Below are 19,279 nucleotides of genomic sequence, written 5' to 3' on the forward strand. Positions count from 1 at the left end.
AGGTGGGAACTGAACAATGAGATCACTTGGACTCAGGAAGGGGAACATCACACACCAGGGCCTATTATGGGGAGGGGGGAGGGGGGAGAGGGAAGAGATTGCATTGGGAGTTATACCTGATATAAATGAAGAGTTGATGGATGCTGACGAGTTGATGGGTGCAAGTATACACATGTAACAAACCTACACGTTATGCATATGTACCCTAGAACTTAAAGTATTAAAAAAAGAAAGAAAAGGTTTAAATGACTGCATGTTAAATGGGGAGTGGAGAAAAGAATAAATGTTCCGAAGATTCTTGAGGAGAGACGTAAGATCTATTAACAATTGATCAGAATGTAAGTGTCTGAGTGGAGGAACATCACTGCTAGAGCCACAGAACCTAGAACAGTGCCTGATAAGAAGTTAGACAACCAGAGTAAACTGAAAGAAAGGAGAAGAAAGAAAATGAATTCTAGTGTATCCATACCAAGAAATAACATTCAGTCACTTTTAGTGTGGATCTGATGTATATTTATGACAAGAAAAAATGTAGATAATATATTGAGTGAAAATATATAGTAATCAAATAAATGTATGGAATGTAAAATTTTTTTAAATGTATATCTATAGACACAGATACACAACTACATAAATAACTACACTTATATATAAATAGCTAGAGATTTATACATGTTTATACCTATAAATAGGGATGTCTATACATACATAAGGAAATACAGATAAAGATAGTGAACAGAGAAAAAACTTTTGATGTTTGCATGTCAAAATGTTAATAATTTTTCTCCTGAAAATGAATTTATGGATGTTGTTTAAATGTTATGTCCCTTCTTTTCATTTTCTGTGACTATATTTGCTTTATCATCTTTAACAGCAAACAACAAAGAAATCATAAAATAAAAATAAAGCTGATATAAATAATACCCATAAAACGTCATTTAACCTTATAAGCAATAAAATAGTCTAGCAACAAAAAAAGACAAGTTGGAAATAAGAGTTAAGAGAAAAATAGCAGAGTAAAATAAGTAGGAATATGCTTGTAGAATGATTTAAGTTAGAGTAGTGATTGATAATAGCTGAAATTTAAAAGAGGATATTATTTTAACCAAGTATTTTTAAATGTCCTTAAATGCATAATGTAAATGGTCATAATAAAAGCATAAATATCAGCAAATTAACCAGAGGCTATTTTATAAGAAAGGTATAATAGAATTGCATTTTAATTATCTCAGTTATTTATGTCCATGAAAAAAAAATTTAACTACTCAGCTTCAGCAACCAAGTGGCAGTTACTAGAATTGCAAAAATGGCACCCTAGGAAGAAACCAGCCACTTCTTTAAATTGAATCCTGTAACTTCAAGCCTATTAAACAGAAACCATTACCTTACCTTCCTAAGAGTGTAAAATCAAGAATTTCTTTTTCTCCAAAAGTAAGCGGTACAAAAACTTCTTTAGTATTATAAATAAGCTGGGTGGTCGCTATGCAATATTGAAAGAGCAAAATTAAAAGGAATAATCTACACTTGAATCTTCAAATGTGTTAACAACACAAGGATCACTCGCTATCTAAATCCATTTAATTCTTAAGGTATTGAAGTAAAAGTACTGCTAAGGCAGAAAAGGGGTGATGAGGAACATGGGGAAGTATTTTAACTCAGTACCAGGAAGAGAGTGCAATCCTACCAGGTTCACTTATAAACTGTGCAATGCTGGGAAAGCCACTTCATATTTCTGGATTCAGATTTTATCCACTGATAACCAGAAGAGTAGACAAACTAATACTTAAACTTCCTTTCAAGCCTAATATACCCTGATTCTGTAAGCTCAAAGAAAGACTACATCTCTGAACTGCTATATAGCTCACAGCACATAGTAAGATGAAAGACTTAAGGAAAGGTCACAGGGTAACTGGGATCAACAGAATTCAAAACAGATTATTTTTCAAAGTTCTCATCTGTAATTTATAATTAACAGAAAACCAAAGCCCACGAAAATATTCGCTTTTGCTAAGCCACCCTCCACTATTTTGAATAATGCAAATCATACACATATTTTCTAATAAATACATGATCTACCTAGTTGGAGAGTCTTACACAGAAGAAAATAAGTATGTACAGTATCTAGGATGAGTGCTATCCTAGAGTCTTAGAAGACAATAGACATGATGTACTTTTTAAAAACCTGTATAGAAATTTAGAAGGATACCACAAAGGTAAAAAATAATTTAACAACTGATTGCTAAAATCTTCCCAGCATAGTATTTTGCACACAGAAGACACTCTGTAAATGAATGACTAAAAGAATGAATGAAGCAAGCTTACATCTTGAAGTTCCTTTATGTCTCAAAATCACAAATCTATAAAATACCTGTTTTTTATGGAAATCCTTCAGGGCTGTTTCGTAGCCTTCTTCCAGTCTACTGAAAGCTATTCCTACATCTGTGGTCCACCATATTTGTGAGCTGGTTAGTGCAACTTGAGCCGGGAAATCAAAAATCCACAGTTCCCTAGGTTTTTCCTCATAGGCCACTATGGCTTCTGTGATAGAATGACGCACTGTGTCTTGCATAGTCTGTTCAAGTTGCAGAAGCCATGTTTCCACCTTTGGAAGCAAGTTGAAATGTTATAACACAGGATTAACTACAGAAGGATAATTTCATCCTCCTACTGGCTCTAAGGCCATGCAGAGGGTAATGCCCCAGGTGGATTCATTTTAAACCCAGGTAGAAAACTGCAAGAGGGATAACTCATAGAGGAAAGTGAGCAACTGATGGTGAAATCTTTCTGCTACATGAATCTGTCTACTCCCAGGAATAATGCTCATCTTACTTTACCCACCAGCTGGCTAATAACTTTCAACAGCTTAAACAGAAAAGGGGTTCTCCATTACTCATTTCTCAGCTTTGAAAGCAAGGAGGTTTAGACCAAGATTCCCCTCTGGTAACACACAGTGTTTTCAGAAACCAAACGTCACAGATGCCTGTAGAGGTATGAGTCATATTCTAGAGCTTTAATAATACAAATTCAGTTAAAATTTTTTTCTATTAATTTTTAAATCTACTGAACTCTTCTCTAAAATCTTCATAGTTCATAGTTTTAAGATAAAATGTTTCCAGGAAGTATCTTAATTAGATTCCCTACTGGTTCTAATCTTCACACTTGTCAGAAATTAGACCACAGGAGAGTATGAGAGATAGGACAACTGCTGACTTGTCAAACTTAATCTTTTTTTTTTTTAACTGAAGCTTACTTTGCTCCCACAAATACAACTTAGCCCGTTTTCCATCCTGTCAAATGTATTTTGTTATATTAATCCAGGTATTTGTTTCCTTGGGATATCATATAATTAAAAGGATACATATATTATTTGCAAATAATTGACCATAGCAATAAAAAGTGACTATAATAAATAAATACCAAGAATCACATGAGATTCTTAAGATGATCCAACTGATTTCTTCCTCCACCCCTGTGAAGAGAGCAGCAGCATTCCTAGAACCTCTAGAGAATTGGGACGGAGTGACATGTGGTTAACGAGCTGACAACCTCCTCTCTTGAAAGAAACAGGAAACACTGCCCTGGCAACAGCCTCAGTATCTCTTCTTAAGGGCCTTCCCTCTGGCTTCACAACTGTGCTTTGTTAACAAGCAGGAGTTCAGATTAATCGAATTAGATCAGGTTGTTCTGATCTAACCAATGGGGTCTGGTATCTCTGCCTTAATAACTAAGGGTAACTCTTAATGTCACCAAGCAACAAGTTCCCTCACTAATTCAGTCATTATTGTATGTCTCCTGGATACCCTGGGATCCATATCCTCCACACGGCCACCTGTTCTCAAGAACTCTGCAGTCCATTTGGGAAGACCAAACACACATATATGTCAACACGTCAGCTCACGTACAGATGACTGTGCCAACAATGACAACCTAACTCAGTATGCTTTGAGAACTAAGCTCTGATGAGGTGCTTGCTGGATCCTTCCCTTTTTGGTACTTCTCAACCAACCCCCTATAACAACAATTGCTACCTCCATTATTGTGGGCATATCCATTTTCTCAATGGGCCTAAGAGCTCCTCGAAGACAAGGACCATTTCTGAACTCCTAAAAGCCTGACCTAGCATCTGACGCACAGTAGGAATTCAACACTTGCTGAAAAATATACTAATGGACTAAATTGGGGGGAATCCAATTAAAAGAGTGCAGAAATACAAAAAAAGCACCAAATTAAAAGCATCTTTTTATAAAAGGAAGGCAATTAGAGGGTGAATTTGTATATGTTTACAAGTCTCTAGCATAAGTTGCTTATACAGAATAAATTAGAGCACTATGAAAACTTTCAATATCAAGGGTTCCTGCTAGTGACAAACACATCCATCAATTGGACTATCCCTCTCCGGGCATCATGCCAGTAAGCGAGCAGTTTGCTGGGAGGCAGCAGACAGCAACACACTTTTGTCAAGAGAGTTTATGGCAACTTTTTCTAATCATTATAATATCATCCTAAAAAGCCCAAGAGATCAAAAAATATATTTTAATCAAAGTATTCCACCATCTGCTTCTCCTTCATTTGGCAGGATTTTTCTGGTACAATATTAAAAAGGAACAGAAAGGAGTAAAGAAAACCCTTGTAAAACAAGGTTGCAACTCGCGTTTCTGCAAGTACTTTAAGGAACCCCTGCCACAACCCAAATGGTTCTCCAATAGATGCTATTCCTTCAGTCACTCTGTGGATTAACCCAAGCTATGAGAGCATCATGATAAAAAGATGCAATTTCCCTAAATCATCTGAAAACACCAGAAATGCTTTCATAAATCATAATGAGCCATTCTTGTGGATAACTGTTAAGAATATTTTTGAGGTATTTGGCTGCGAGAGGAGAGAATATGCTAACTTAATTCTGTGCACATGGTAATTAGAGTATAGGACATCAGCTTGCTAGACTCAATCAACTGTATTTACGAGGAGCCATTTATAACATTCACAATGGACTACTGAACCACAAAGCCTCTTTAAAACAAGCTTTATTGCAAGGTGCTGCTTTACTATAACCCTTCTCTGTTCTCTGAGCAGTGGTGAAAACAGAATACGCTTTGTAGGAGACTCAGTCACTGAGTTGCATTTGCCACTAATTCTGGGGTCACTCATTCAATCTGTGACAGTTGCTTCTGTCTAGTTCAATTCCTAGCATCTCTGAGACCCTGCTGGGTGCCAAAGCCACATGAGTAGAAACTGGGACGCATGGCAGAAGAGCCCTCTGTCACAGTGGATACAGGTAAAAAGGAACCTCTGAGCCCAAAACTAAGCAGAGCCTGATTTGACCTGAGTTGAATTTTGTTCTTGTTTAATTCAACCTTCTAAGAGTATGCTGAAAATACTCCCCTAGCATGGAAAAACCTCATAATCAAATCTTACATGGCCCACACATTCACATTCGGCTTGGAACGGGACATACTCCTTCTCTTTGCTGTACATTCCAACTGCCCTGTGTGCAGAAACATCCTGATTGTCTTCAAACTGCAGATCCGCAATGCTGTCGAAAAGTTTGGCAAGGTGATGTGTTACCTAAAATGAGAATATTAGAAAAGATAAGAGCATTTCTTACTGTAGGTGTATTCTGATAATCTAGAGATGATTCCATATGAAGTCATGAAACTTTACGGAGTTAGAGTTTTCTCAAAATGTTTTCCCTCAAGATAAAAGTTACGTCTAAAATGTCAGAGCTTGAAAGGAACTTGGTGGAGAAGTGGCCAGGCACTCTGGTCAAATCATCACATATTGGCTGACCAATATTTACCATGAAAAGTGACCTATTTTCTACTTGATGACTGGAGGCTTACTGACTTCTCTATCTCTACCGTATTCCTATAGACATGCATCCTGCTGGGGCTTCTGTAGTCAAGTTTCAAAAATTCAAATTCACAGCATTAGTGTACACTATGAAAAAGCTATTAAAGTGTCTGAAATTAAAAATGTCAATTAGAAAGAATCTTACTTTTTTTGGGGGCGGGTTGTCTGTTAACATGCACTTGCCTTGATACTTTGGTGAGCCCCTTGGTACATAAGAAAGGTGAGTAGGATTTCCCCCTTTTCATTGATAAGGAAATTGAAACTAAAATATTAAGTAAATTCTCCAAGTTGACATAACTAAAAGTAAGTGGCAGTTAGACATTGAATCTATAATTCCAGGCCACACCTATACAGATCAAGTTCTTCTGGTATCATAACCTCTTACATCCTAAGTTTTGCATTTTCCAGTACAAAATCAGTAAATAGCACACTGAACTCTATGCAGGTTCCAGACAATTTTGGAAAAAAAAAAAAAAAAAAAAAAAACCAACAATAAAGATCAGATGAAAGACAAAATATTAGCATTTATTTTGCAGAAGTCAGTTTGAAGAACAAAATCTAACTGGCCTCCAACCGCAATCCCAGCATGTACAACACTTATTCATCTCGTTACCTTAGCACAGACCAGAACAAGCCTCCTCTGGGGAGCACTGCCCCTATGTTTTTGTCATGGAAGAAAGGAAACAATGACATGTGTTGTGTAGATAAATTCACACCCAAGGGGACAAAAGAGAACTGACTTTATTAATCATGGAAGTTACTTTATCATCTCTCTTGGGGTAGACTGAGTAAAGGGCAGGGGTCGGCCCAGAGGAAGCATCAGAAATGGGAATACATGTTCCCTTGTTATCAGGGTGCAAATAAAAGCTGCTAGGTGGAAAACAGTTTTGTGGTTCCTCAAAAACTTAAACAGAATTACCAATGATCCAGCAATTCCTCTCCTAGGTATATACCCATAGGGTTGAAAACAGGAACTCAAACAGGTATTTGCACATCTCTGTTCATTGAAGCATATTCACAATAGCCAAAAGGTGGAAACAACCTAAATGTCCATCAAATGATGAATGGATAAACAAAATGTGGTATATCCATACAATGGAATATTGTTCAGTCATTAAAAGGAATATTACTGATACACGCTGCAACTTGGATGAACCTTGAAAACATAAGCTAAATGAAAGAAACCAGTCACAATATACTACACGTCATATCTTGTATTATCCAATTTACATGAAATATCCACAGCAGATAAATCCATAGATACAGACAGCAGATTGGTGGCTGCTGGGGGCAAGAGGGAGGGGTATGAGAAGCTACTGCTTAATGGATAGGGGGTTTTACTTTCGGCTTGATGAAAATGTTTTGGAATTAGATTAAAGGTGGTTGCAGGGCACTGCGAATGTACAAAATACATTGAATTGCATACTTCAAACAGTTAATTTTATGTTAAATTTTACCTCAACAGAAATAAATAAATATGAGCTGCTGATAACCAGAAGATAGGGTGAAGCGATACAAAACATTTCCAAGCATATAGGCTCCACTGCTGTAACAAACTTTTCTTGAAATGCAGTTTAACCAGACATGGTAAGTATACCACAGCAGCTTCTAGAAACAATAGCAACCTGCCTAAATTTTCCGCATGACAAGACCAACACCAATACTGGTAAGGAACTTCTTTAGGGTGATTTAATCTTTGAAGCTTTCAGCTTTTTCATTTTTGCTGTACATGCAGTTTTAGTGTCAAAGAAAATCACAGCAAGAAGTCCTCTGAGTTTAAAATAGATGAGTTTTTGAGACTCTTGCTTACTTTAAACACAGATAGAGTGATAGCTGCCTGATCACAGCTTGGGTTCTGTTCTCCTCCATCCCTGTACATTACCCAGAGGATATTAATACAGAGAAAGTCTCCAATAATCTCATAAATCACTCTCACAGCTGAAGTGGCCAGGAAGTACACAGATGTTGAATAGCTTCTACTGTGTAATGGGCCTAGATAATATTCAACTGAAAAGCCTTTGGATAAATGAGACTTCAGCCATCAGACACCCTTACACATTATTGCTTGGGTGAGAAAATAATTTCGAGAACTTCTAGCTCCGTAGTAACTCAATGACCAGGAAGCACAAACCTTAGGCAGAGTTTTCCTATTTCTTATATGTGGCATAGTTAAAGTTAGATGTTTTCATATTGTCTTCTATTTAAACTTTCTGAGGGAACAAGACTATTTTTTTAACTAGTGTGGACCCTGTTGCCCTCAGATTTGTTCTATTTTTAATGAGATCTCTTTGTATTTGTTAACCCAAAATTAAAATTCCTTCTTCCCAGTGAGCTGTTTGGAAAGGCCTTTCATTTTACAACTAAAAAGAATAAATTAGGCTGGGTGCTATGGCACATACCTGTAATCCCAGCACTTTGGGAGGCCAAGGCGTGTTTATCACTTGAGGTCAGGAGTTCAAGACCAGCCTGATTAACACGGTGAAACCCCGTTCCTACTACAAATACAATATTATCTGGGCATGGTGATGCATACCTGTAATACCAGCTACTTGGGAGGCTGAGGCAGGAGAATCACTTTAACCCGGGAGGCGGAGGTTGCAGTGAGCCGAGAAGGCACCACTGCACTCCAGCCTAGGCAACAACAGCAAAACTCCTTCTCAAAATAAATAAATAAATAAATAAACTAATATTTCGTAGGCCCCTCTTTTGATAGAGAAAGGATATGAGCACTTCAAATCATTTTTTAAAAAGAATCAATAACTCATCATGTATTTTAAGTAGGTTTCTAAAAGATTAGTGCAGAAATTGAATACACTTAGTCCTGGCTTTGCAGAATAGTACAAAATCATAAAAATGACCACACCGGCTGAAATCACATTATGCAATCTGAATGATCAATGGGAGAAACCTATGATGAGACAACAACCTTTACAAATTTTTGTCAAAACATACAAAGCTTCTCGCTGTTTGTTATAAACATACAGGGTGATCAAAAAAATCCATCAACAAATATTTTGTCGACTGCATTTTAAAACACTAAACAGTTTTCTTTGCAGAAAACTTAAGTTATTTGAATAGCACTTGCCTCCTTCTCATCTTACTACTTAAGGTCCAGAATGAGCATCTTTTCTCTGCCTTGACAAACTCATACTCCCTTTGAATTTGTATCCAGCCATCAACATTTTATCTTTCAAGCATTCAATATCATGAAATTTCTTGTAAATCTCTTTAATGTGAAGTCAGTTTTTGTTGTTTGGGGGGATTTGTTTCATTTAATGTGTTTGTTTTTGCTGGTATCACTTTCTTTGGTACATTTTCATCCTTTTTGTCAAAACCACTGTTGTCATTCATGTTCCCAAGTTTATCTTCACTAAGTTCCCCTGGCTGCATATCACTCTCTCCAGTGGTGTTCGGTCATAACTGCCCATCATCTCTCTCTTCTGTGACTCCCATCTATGTTCGATTCCATTTTTGCTTCTAGCATTATCAATTTTCATTTCTTTGCTACACTTCCTACTTTGTTACTATTTCCTTCTGTCCATTAACTAAGGAAAAATATAATGTAGGTTCATCATAGAACTAACTACAAGCTTAGCTGCCTGTGTGTGAAGTGAGTAAAAGCAGCACGGTGGCTGATCACTGACAGAATTAGAAAGATGTGACATGACTGTCACTGATCATGATGCACATCTGTTACTTAGGCAGTGATTTTTGTGGGCTGAAGAGTTAGTAATCAAGTATGTGCTTTATGCAATCACTCAAGAGTTAATATACCATAGTATGTGAAATGTGAACCGTGTTGTCAGGGCACTAGTGTTACTTAACCAAACCTTAGTAACTGAAATTCATAAATATCAGAACTGTGCACAGGGAGAACCTCTTATGAAATAAAAGAACTTACATTTATCTAATTGTAAGTAAACTGAAAATACTTAATCACTAGGTAATTTTATAATTTAAAATGCATACCGGTACAGTGATCAGTTGATCTACCTTCATGACTTACAGCTACTGTTCACTTAGAAAACAAAGGGAAAAAAGATGAAATTACAACAGCTTACAATTATCTTCTCAAACCTTAATGCTTGCTTTCTGCCTTTATCTAAGTTCGTATTTGCCCTATCTACCTAAAGATGCAGCTGCTGCTTATAAATGGGATAAAATATACACCAAGTCTAGTGCCACTCCTGGCCTGGTGAGCACCTCAGGACTCATTCATATGTCTTCATTAACTGATTTATTCATAATGACAATAATAATATTTGTAACAATATAAATCACGACCAAAACATGGGCAACCCTGGTCTTTTGTGGATGATCTCTCTAGAACGAGATAAAGTAAGTCCATGATTTTTACATGTGTAAAAACTTAAGTCAATGTGTCAAAATAGTAAATGGTTGCATGTGTGTGTGTGTGTGTGTGTGTGTGTGTTTTAAATAACAGTTTTGGGCCGGGTGCAGTGGCTCACACCTATAATCCCAGCACTTTGGGAGGCAGAGGCAGGTGGATCACCTGAGGTCAGGAGTTTGAGACCAGCCTGGCCAATATGGTGAAACCCCATCTCTACTAAAAATACAAAAATTTGCTGGGTGTGGTGGCATGCACCTACTCTGGAGGCTGAGGCAGGAGAATCGCTTGAACCTGGGAGGCAGAGGTTGCAGTGAGCTGAGATTGCACCACTGCACTCCAGCCTGGGCAACAAGAATGAAACTCCATCTCCAAAGAAAATAATAATAATAAAAATAAATAACAGTTTTGGTCATGGTACAGGGAAACAGGCATGCAATATGGTTAAGAGACTAAATTAAAAAAAAAAGTCTTCTAGAAGCTAGTTAAATCAGTATGGCACATTCATAAAATGAAACCTCTTACAGCTACAAAACATCAAATTGTAAAGGAATATTACAATTTTGATTAAGTATATATGTTATAACTCACAAACACAGACACATTTAAAAAACTATGATCACTCAAAAATAGCAATGAGTATATTAATCTCATTTTTAATGTATTTCTATATTTTTCAAACTTTCAATAATGAACATGCAATTACTTACATAATCCAGATTTGCTTTTACCAAAAATAAAATCACAGTATAGTATTTTGTAATTTGATTTTTCACTTACTACTGTAACTTAAACATATCCATGTATCATCAGTGCATATAAGATTTCGTGTTTCTTTCATAAAATGTTTACATGCATGAATTATATAATTTTGTATAAATGTGTTCACAACACAAATGCTGCCTTTTTTAAATAAACTTTTGGAAATTGGAGTACATATGCAGAAAAACGGGAAAACATCATGTGTGTACAACTTAATAAACTTTAACAAAGCAAGCACAACTCTTGTGATTACCACAAGATTAAGGAATAGAATACTGGCTGGGCATGGTGGCTCATGCCTGTAATCCCAGCACTTTGGGATTACAGGCCAATGCAGGCAGATCACCTGAGGCCAGGACTTTGAGACCAGCCTGGCCAACGTGGCAAAACCCCGTCTCTACTAAAAATACAAAAATTAGCTGGCCATGGTGGTGCACACCTATAATCCCAGCTACTCAGGTGGCTGAGGCATGAGAATTGCTTGAACCAAGGAGGTGGAGGTTGCGGTGAGTCGAGATTGCACTATTGCACTCCAGCACTCCAGCCTGGGTGACAGAGTGAGGCTCTGTCTCCAGAAAAAAAAAAAAAAAAAAAAAAAAAAGAATAGGATACCAGCACCCATAAGACTCCTCATGATGCATGCCAGTTACTATTTCTCTAAAAAGGGACATTATCTTTACAGAAGTGAATTCACATAGTATGCACTTTTTGCATCTGCCTCCTATGGTTCAATGTTATGTCACTTGAATTCATTAATGTTATTTAGTATAGCACTAGGTTTTTTTTCATTTTTATTACTATATGGTATTCCCCTGTATAAAGACAATACAATATATACAACATATTTAGCCATTCCACTGTTAAGGGACATTTAAATTGCTTCCCGTTTGGGACTATTATAAAAAAGCGGCTATGAAAATTCTTGTATACTTCTTTTGGTCCATCTATGTATATATCTCTGCTGAATGTACACTGAGAAGGTGAACTGCTAGATAAAAATGTATGATATATTCCTATTTAGAAGATGCTGTTAAACAGTTTCCCTAAGTAGTTGTATTAATTTATAATCCTGATGGCTAGATATGAACATTCCCATTACTCCACATCCTTTCCATTGTTTAGTGAGTTTTAATTTTAGCCTTTGGTGAGTTTGATCTTGATATCTCATTGTATTAGCAAGCATACGTGTTTTCTGAATCCCAAATCATATCAACAATTTAGGAAATATCCACACAAATTAAAAAGAGAAGGGAAAATGAACACTAGGCGGAGTATTTCAGTCTAGTAAAGAGAAACACATTAACTTATGATGTTTTCACCAATCTTCCCAAACTCACTGATGTCAAAACAATGATATCAATGTATTCAAGAAGGGAAAAAATAAAAGAAAATAAAAACTTGAATTAGTACTTGATTTTAATAAATTTTTTGCTTTGTTTTTAAATTTCAAGTAAAATATTTTAAATCAGTAGCACATAAAGTCGTTGATATTGATGAATGCATATCCACATACACATATATAAATATGTAAACACATAACTAACATATATTAATTAACTTTGCAGTATAACATAACACCCCAAGATTTACTGGCTTCTTCATGAGCCACAATTCTGTGTGTTGGTTTTGTGTTGCCTCAGCTAGTCCAGCTCTGCTCTCCCACACATTTGTAGTCTGCCGATGATCGATGGCTTCTCTCACGTGTGTGATGGTTGCCTAGCTGGTAGCTTGGGTATGGGCATGTTCATCTCATTATCCAGCAGGCTACTGTTGACTCATTCATGATGGGGTGGTTACAGGTTTCCAAAGAGCAGCAAAAGGGCAAGTGTTGGTATACAAAAACTTTTCAAGCTTTTGCTAATGACACAGTGGCCAAAACAAGTGATATGGCAACCCAAATGGAGAATTAGTATCTAGCCTTGATCAATACTACCACATCACACTGAAAGGTCATGGATAAAGGAAGGGAAAGAATTTGTGGCCAATTTTACAATATTATATGTTATGTACTTTTACTGGTTCTTTATGCACTTTGTTTTGCCTGTTACTTAGAAGCCAAAGAGACAATACCTAATGCTTTCCCCATTTGGTATACAAGGATATTGAGGTTCAGAAACATTAAGCAATAACATTGTCAGTAATCAACAGGGCCAGTATTTAAACTTACATATATATTATTTCAATTTTCCTATTTTTTTGGTACTATTCCATCTTCTAATGATTGGCTAATGCTCCAATTTTGTCTACTTCCATACAGTTGACATTTCAGTGTTCATAATTTTTTTGTATAGATCCAAATTTCCATCTAGTGTCATCTTCCTTTTGCTTGAAGAACTTCCTCTAACATTTCTTGTAGTGCCAGTCTGGTGGTGATGAAATCTTTGAGTTTTTGAATGTGTTAAAACATCTTTATTTTGCTATCATTTTTTTAAAAGGTATTTTTACTGGGTATAAAATTCTAGGGTTACAGGTGTTTTTTTCTTTCAGTACATTGAAATTGCTACTCCACTGTAGGCCATGCGTGATGGCTCACGTCTGCAATTCCAGCACTTTGGGAGGCTGAGGCGGGTGGATCACAAGTTCAGGAGATGGAGACCATCCTGGCTAACATGGTGAAACCCCGTCTCTACTAAAAATACAAAAAAATTAGGTGTGGTGGTGGGTGCCTGCAGTCCAAGATACTTGGGAGGCTGAGGCAGGAGAATAGTGTGAACCTGGGAGGCGTAGCTTGCAGTGAACTGAGATCGGGCCACTGCACTCCAGCCTGGGCAACAGAGTGAGACTCTGTCTCTCAAAAAAAAAAAAAAAAAAAGAAATTGCTACTCCACTGTCTGCTCACTTGCATTGTTTCCAATGTGAAGTCTGTTGTCATCCTTGTTTGTTCACTTGTATAAAATTTGGTTTTATGCATGATTTTGAGAATTCCATATTGTTTTGACCAATTTGAGCAATTTGGTGTAGTTTTCTTCCTGTTTTTGTGTGTTTGGGCTCATTAAGTTTCAGGCAAGAAGGTAAATCCAGTTCCTTTCATCTTGGCCAGAAACAAAAAATATACCTCTTGTTGTGGTTTCAATTTGCATTTTTCCCCCATAACTTTTGAAGTTGAGCAACCATTCTTATGTTTACTAACCATTAGAATCTTTTTTTGTGAACTGTCTAAGGATTCTGCCCACTTTTATATTAGATTATGTGCCTTTGTTCTTTTGTAGGAATTCTTTATATATTCCATATATGAGTCTTTTGTTTGTATTGCAAACACCTTTTCCCACTTTGCAGCTTGCATTGTTATTCTCTTAACAGTATCTTCTGATAAGCTAAAGTTTTAAAATTTTAACATAGTCAAATTTATCAAATATTTCCTTTGTAGTTAGGAATTTTGTGTCCAGTTTAAGAGATTTTGCTTATTCCAAGATCATGAAGACATCCTTCCTCACACGTTGTATATTGTTTCATTGTTTTACTTGTCACATTTAGATCTACATCCATCTGGAACTGATTTTTAGATATGGTAGAGATCTAATTTTTAGATATCTGATTTAGATATCTGATTTTTAGATATAGTAGATTCCTCCTCCCCCAACCCTGGCAAATTTCTATCCAATCCACCTTAGAGCCATTTATTATTATTGTTTGATTCTCTGTATAATATCCTCCTTAACGGGGTCTGAGTTCCAGTTTTTATTTTATTTTCTTCCTTCTTTCAAGTTCCATGAGCCTCCTGAAACCTCTGATCAGCTTCTCATGCCATTGGCCGCATCTATGAATTATTAAATGTCTCAAGGAGAAAAGCAGCATCAAACATTAGGTAAATCTCTTTGTGCTTTCTTCTGCTGCTATCTTAGCCCCTGAAACACTAACTTCTTCAATGCTCTTTAAATGCTCCTCAGTACATTCAAACAGATTTAGTTAAATATTTTAACCACTTTTCTAGTTGTTCCCAGAAAGAATGGTACTCTGTTAAAAGCTAATTTGTTATAGCTGAAAGCTCTACCCACTGAGTTTAAGCTGGGAACTGGACAACCTTCATCAAGTGGCATCAAAGCGAGGCTGAGACCAGAACAATTTCATATTCCACACAAGGGCCTAGAACTCCTTGCTGGCAGGACCCCACATTCAAAACATTTAATTTTTGGATCTCATAACATCGAAGTGATATTTTGCTTTAATCTCACATTATAATAACCCTAATGTTGTTGTATAACTTATACATTGGCCATGAAGAGAATTCCAAAGGGGCTACAATAGAATACAATGCAGTGGCAACACATACGCAAAATGAAGAAAAAATTGTGCATATTGTTATACAATTTGTGATTAACCACATATTCATCATTTTGAGAAGATAATCAAGGATAATCTCCATGGGATAAGATGGTCAAAACCACGACCCCTTTTCTGCATCCTTTTGCTCCTTCTTTCTCATTCCTTCTTCAGCCCCAACTTAAACTCAGGAGCAACTGCTTCCTCCACTTTAGATACCTCATATCTTTTCAGCTTTCTACTTCCTTTAGGAAAGTTAGAAGTTTTTTATTGATTTCATTTTAACTAAAATTCATTCTTGCATGCCCTTAACTTACCATGTACATTTTGAGTCCTTTTCCTATTAATTTTCTAAAGAACAATCTCCTCCTGTCAGTGAAGGTTTTGGCATACTATGAATGATCATTGAGCTCCATCCTCTTGAAATTCATATGCTGAGACACTTCCACTCCATCAGGAAGATAACCAAATGGAAGCTCTGCATAAAAACATACTGTGCTTGTGGGAATGTGGGGTCTAGATATTTGCTCCTTTAAGATCCAATGGTGCTTTTCATCACCTAATATAAAGCTCATTTCTCACAAGCACCTTTTTGAATGCCAATATTTACAGTCTATTAGAGGTATCAGTTGAGTGCCATCTGTCTCATCGCTGCGATTTAGATTTCTCCAAAGACAAGTTGGCAGATTTCCTTGTGTGTAGACTGGTGCAGATGCCCTTGAAGGGCATTTCTTCATGCAAACATTCAGTATTCCTGATTGTATGTATCTTGTCATTTTAGAGAATGCATTGTGGCTTCAAATTGCACAGCTACAACCATCTCACAGCCACATTAAGTCATATTTTAAAAAGGTGAAATTAATTTAAATGTATATTTAATCCAGTATATCCCAAAATATTATCATTCAACATGTGAGTAATATAAAAAGTGAGATCTTTTCCATTATTTTATTTGCAGCAAGTCTTTGAAACCAGGTACGTATTTTATATTTACAGCACAGCTCAATTTGGATTTTTCATCTGAAAATGCTACACCTGTATTTTCATTTCATAGAATATGAGGGGCAAAGGTAGATTCACACACCCAAGTTGTTTCAAACACACAATGTTTTCCAATAACTGAATCAAATATCAAGGTTTAGATTTAAATCAATTGCAATTCATTACAATAAAAAGTCAGTTCCTTAGCTGCCATATTTCAAATGCTCAGTGGCCATGTAAGGGTCACAGCTACCCCATTAGAAGCGCAAGTAGAGTCGATCATGTTGACAGCGAGTCTTTCTTTAGTATAAGCTCCATTGTGGGTTAGCTTCTCCAAACCTCACCTGCATGGAGAAGTTAATTGTTTCATAGACGAGAGAAAGAAAATGTGCAAACTGTTCTCAGACAAAAAGACCTTTCACACTAGGAATCAGTGGCTAACAACACCTTGATTGTCCAAAGTTGTCAGTTATTTTAAGGTAGTATATAACAACCTGAAAGGGTGCAAAAGGGTAAACTGATATTATTTTGTCTAACTCTAACTACTGTACTAGTTCAGTTAAAAAATACAAATTTTTTTCTGAAAGGGGAAAAAAATAGCAAAGAATGTTAATACTGAATCCCATAGGGACTTCAGGTCAGTTGTCCGTAACTATTGTACCATGTCAGTGAATCCTGCAAATACACCTTTAAGTTTTATTTCTACAGCAACTACGAGAGAGTTTTACTACTGAAGTTAAGCAGCATCTGTATCCACCATCCTTTAGTTAACCGATAACCTTGGGAGGTCAGGCTGAATTTGGGGGAAGAAAATTTTTAAAACTTGATGTTAACCAAACTTACCAAAACCTAATAATTACTGACAGCATTCTAGACACACCAATTTTATCCCTCTACCATTCCAACTCTTGTATCCTAAACTGGGGGTTTCTGCTTACAGAATGGTTGTAGTGGTTATCAGACCTCCCTGACTGGTCTATTCAAGCTGATCACATTCCACAATTAACTACAGAAACTCTCACTTGGACCAACACTCTTAAATGGAGTGTGGGTGGGTAAAGGAGGGGGGCCTGGAAAATTCAAGTCATTCACAAGATGTCAAGATGAGTTATCTACCCACAAAGGGTGCCTTTTATGGGGAAATTGCATTGTTGCTCCACAAGCTGCAGCTGCCATGTTATCTCGGTCACACTACAGGGAGCACATTCAGGAATGTTAGCACACAAGGCATAGATGGAAAGACTAAGTCTGGTGGTCTGAAACTGATTCTAATATTGAAAAGAGGGTAAGAGAGTGTGGCAAGATCACACTATCTGGCGTTAACAGCCTATAGCATTAACTATTCCATAGTTAGTGAGCAAGAATTAAGAATGCATGCTGAATTTGCAGAACCATTTCTTTCAGGGAAAGAAGCCGGCTATTCCTCTAGATGACTCAAATGGCCCTTAGCTCCTTTTCAACAAGTCACTTTTGGATGGTTATCTATACCACAAAGGCTGCTAAACACTTCTTCTAATAATAGACCTTTAGTAACAGTGTGATAGCATTTTATGTAAATTTTAATTGTTCAAAATTTAAGTAGTGTACACAAAAAGACCTCAATGAAATCACATTTTGAGCACAACTTGAAATACAAATTTTCTCAAAATTTCAAAATACATCAAAAATATATCTAACCACTTCAAATCTGTGTGTCAGAACTGTAAGCATGTTTATATTGTGGCCACAGGGCTAGATCCTATTAGCTGGCAAGAAGAAATACCCAGCTCCCTTTGTTAGCGTGGTGGCATTTATCAGCACAGCTATGAGGGAGTTTGGAGAGCTCCATGCTGTGATTTTAACATTCAGCTTCATCATAATTTCAAATGTTTCAAAAGCCTAATATAATCTAGTCATTCATTAAGGAGGGGTACTAGTACTGAGCAATGTACCTGGAATTCACAGATTTAGAACTCATGGCTAAAATGCTATGAATGGGGTAGGTGAGGACACATCCACAGTAAGTCACACTGATAAAGGAGAAGACAGCTCTCTTTAAAATACCGAAGTCACGTTGTGAAAATTTTTTTAAAGGATTTAAAAAGCACATCATTGAAATCTGAAAAATAAACTGGCATCAGGGATACACAGACTGTGAGCTAACATGTAGTTTAGCTAAGGCATGAAGGATTTTTTGAGGATTTAAAAGGAGGGTGAACAGAGTTGGTGACAAGAATTCATTGAGAGATCTTTTCCTCTAGCACAGAGTGGGACTTCAATTAAGGACAAAGAGGTAGTGAGTATGTGCACATTCTGAAGGTAACAGATGTGGGTTAGGACAGTTAGTCCCTCCAGGGTTTGGTAAGACACATCTCAATACCCCACCCTCCTCTACCTCCATGCATACCTTCCACAGAAAGTACCATAGGGAGGAAGAGGGCAAAGGAGGCCATCTGCACAGTGTGAGTTATCAGTCACGCTGGGGAGACCATGGCATCTCCCTCCCCTTTTGTGAGTAAGATAGAAGACTGTGTCCCCCAACCTCCACTCTAAGGTCAAGCAAGAGGAACAGGAGAATCACTCATAAAAACTCTGGGTACCAGTAGGAAGTGAATCTTTGATGTGCCCCTTGTTTGGACACCTGCCTAGGTAGAAAAGGAGAAGGAAGATGGAACCAGGTGGCTGGTTACACTGCCAGGAGCAAGAACTGGAAGGATTAAAGTGGGGGTGGCTCTGGCATATACATCCCTGGGGAGGTTCCCTTTGTCCAGAGGACCTGAACACATGTTCCACCAGAAACCCAGCATGTGGATCCTTGCTGTTAAGGGTGAAGATGGACAGTCACTGCTGGTGAGGGAAGCAAGAGCAGTCATTAAGAAAGGGCAACAACAGACAGATCACACCCCTAAACCCCTCTCCATGATAAATGGGCAGAGACGGGGGAGGAAAGAGCCACAGTTTCCCTCCCAATCCCAAGTTATTAAATGAAAGCTTAGCCTTGACATGGAGTGAGATGGAAATTTCCAACTAGAATATGATGAGTTGCTTTTGCTTTATTTTTTAAGTTTTTAATAAGAAAGGAGGACCAGGAAATTACAA

General features: G+C 37.1%; 1 protein-coding gene across 1 annotated transcript in view; it reads right to left on the reverse strand.

Annotated features, from left to right (window-relative positions):
• The window catches only part of DNAH11 (dynein axonemal heavy chain 11), a 371,689-nt gene that overhangs the window by 255,266 nt on the left and 97,144 nt on the right, over positions 1–19,279 (reverse strand). The window contains exons 29-30 of the mRNA XM_031935967.1: positions 5,416–5,565; positions 2,369–2,602 (exon numbers count right to left, since the gene is read on the reverse strand). Coding sequence (XP_031791827.1) covers positions 2,369–2,602; positions 5,416–5,565 — 384 coding nt within the window. The remainder of the gene's footprint in view (positions 1–2,368; positions 2,603–5,415; positions 5,566–19,279) is intronic.

This window comes from Piliocolobus tephrosceles, chromosome 8, assembly GCF_002776525.5.
Source record: "Piliocolobus tephrosceles isolate RC106 chromosome 8, ASM277652v3, whole genome shotgun sequence".
Classification (NCBI taxonomy): Eukaryota; Metazoa; Chordata; class Mammalia; order Primates; family Cercopithecidae; genus Piliocolobus; species Piliocolobus tephrosceles.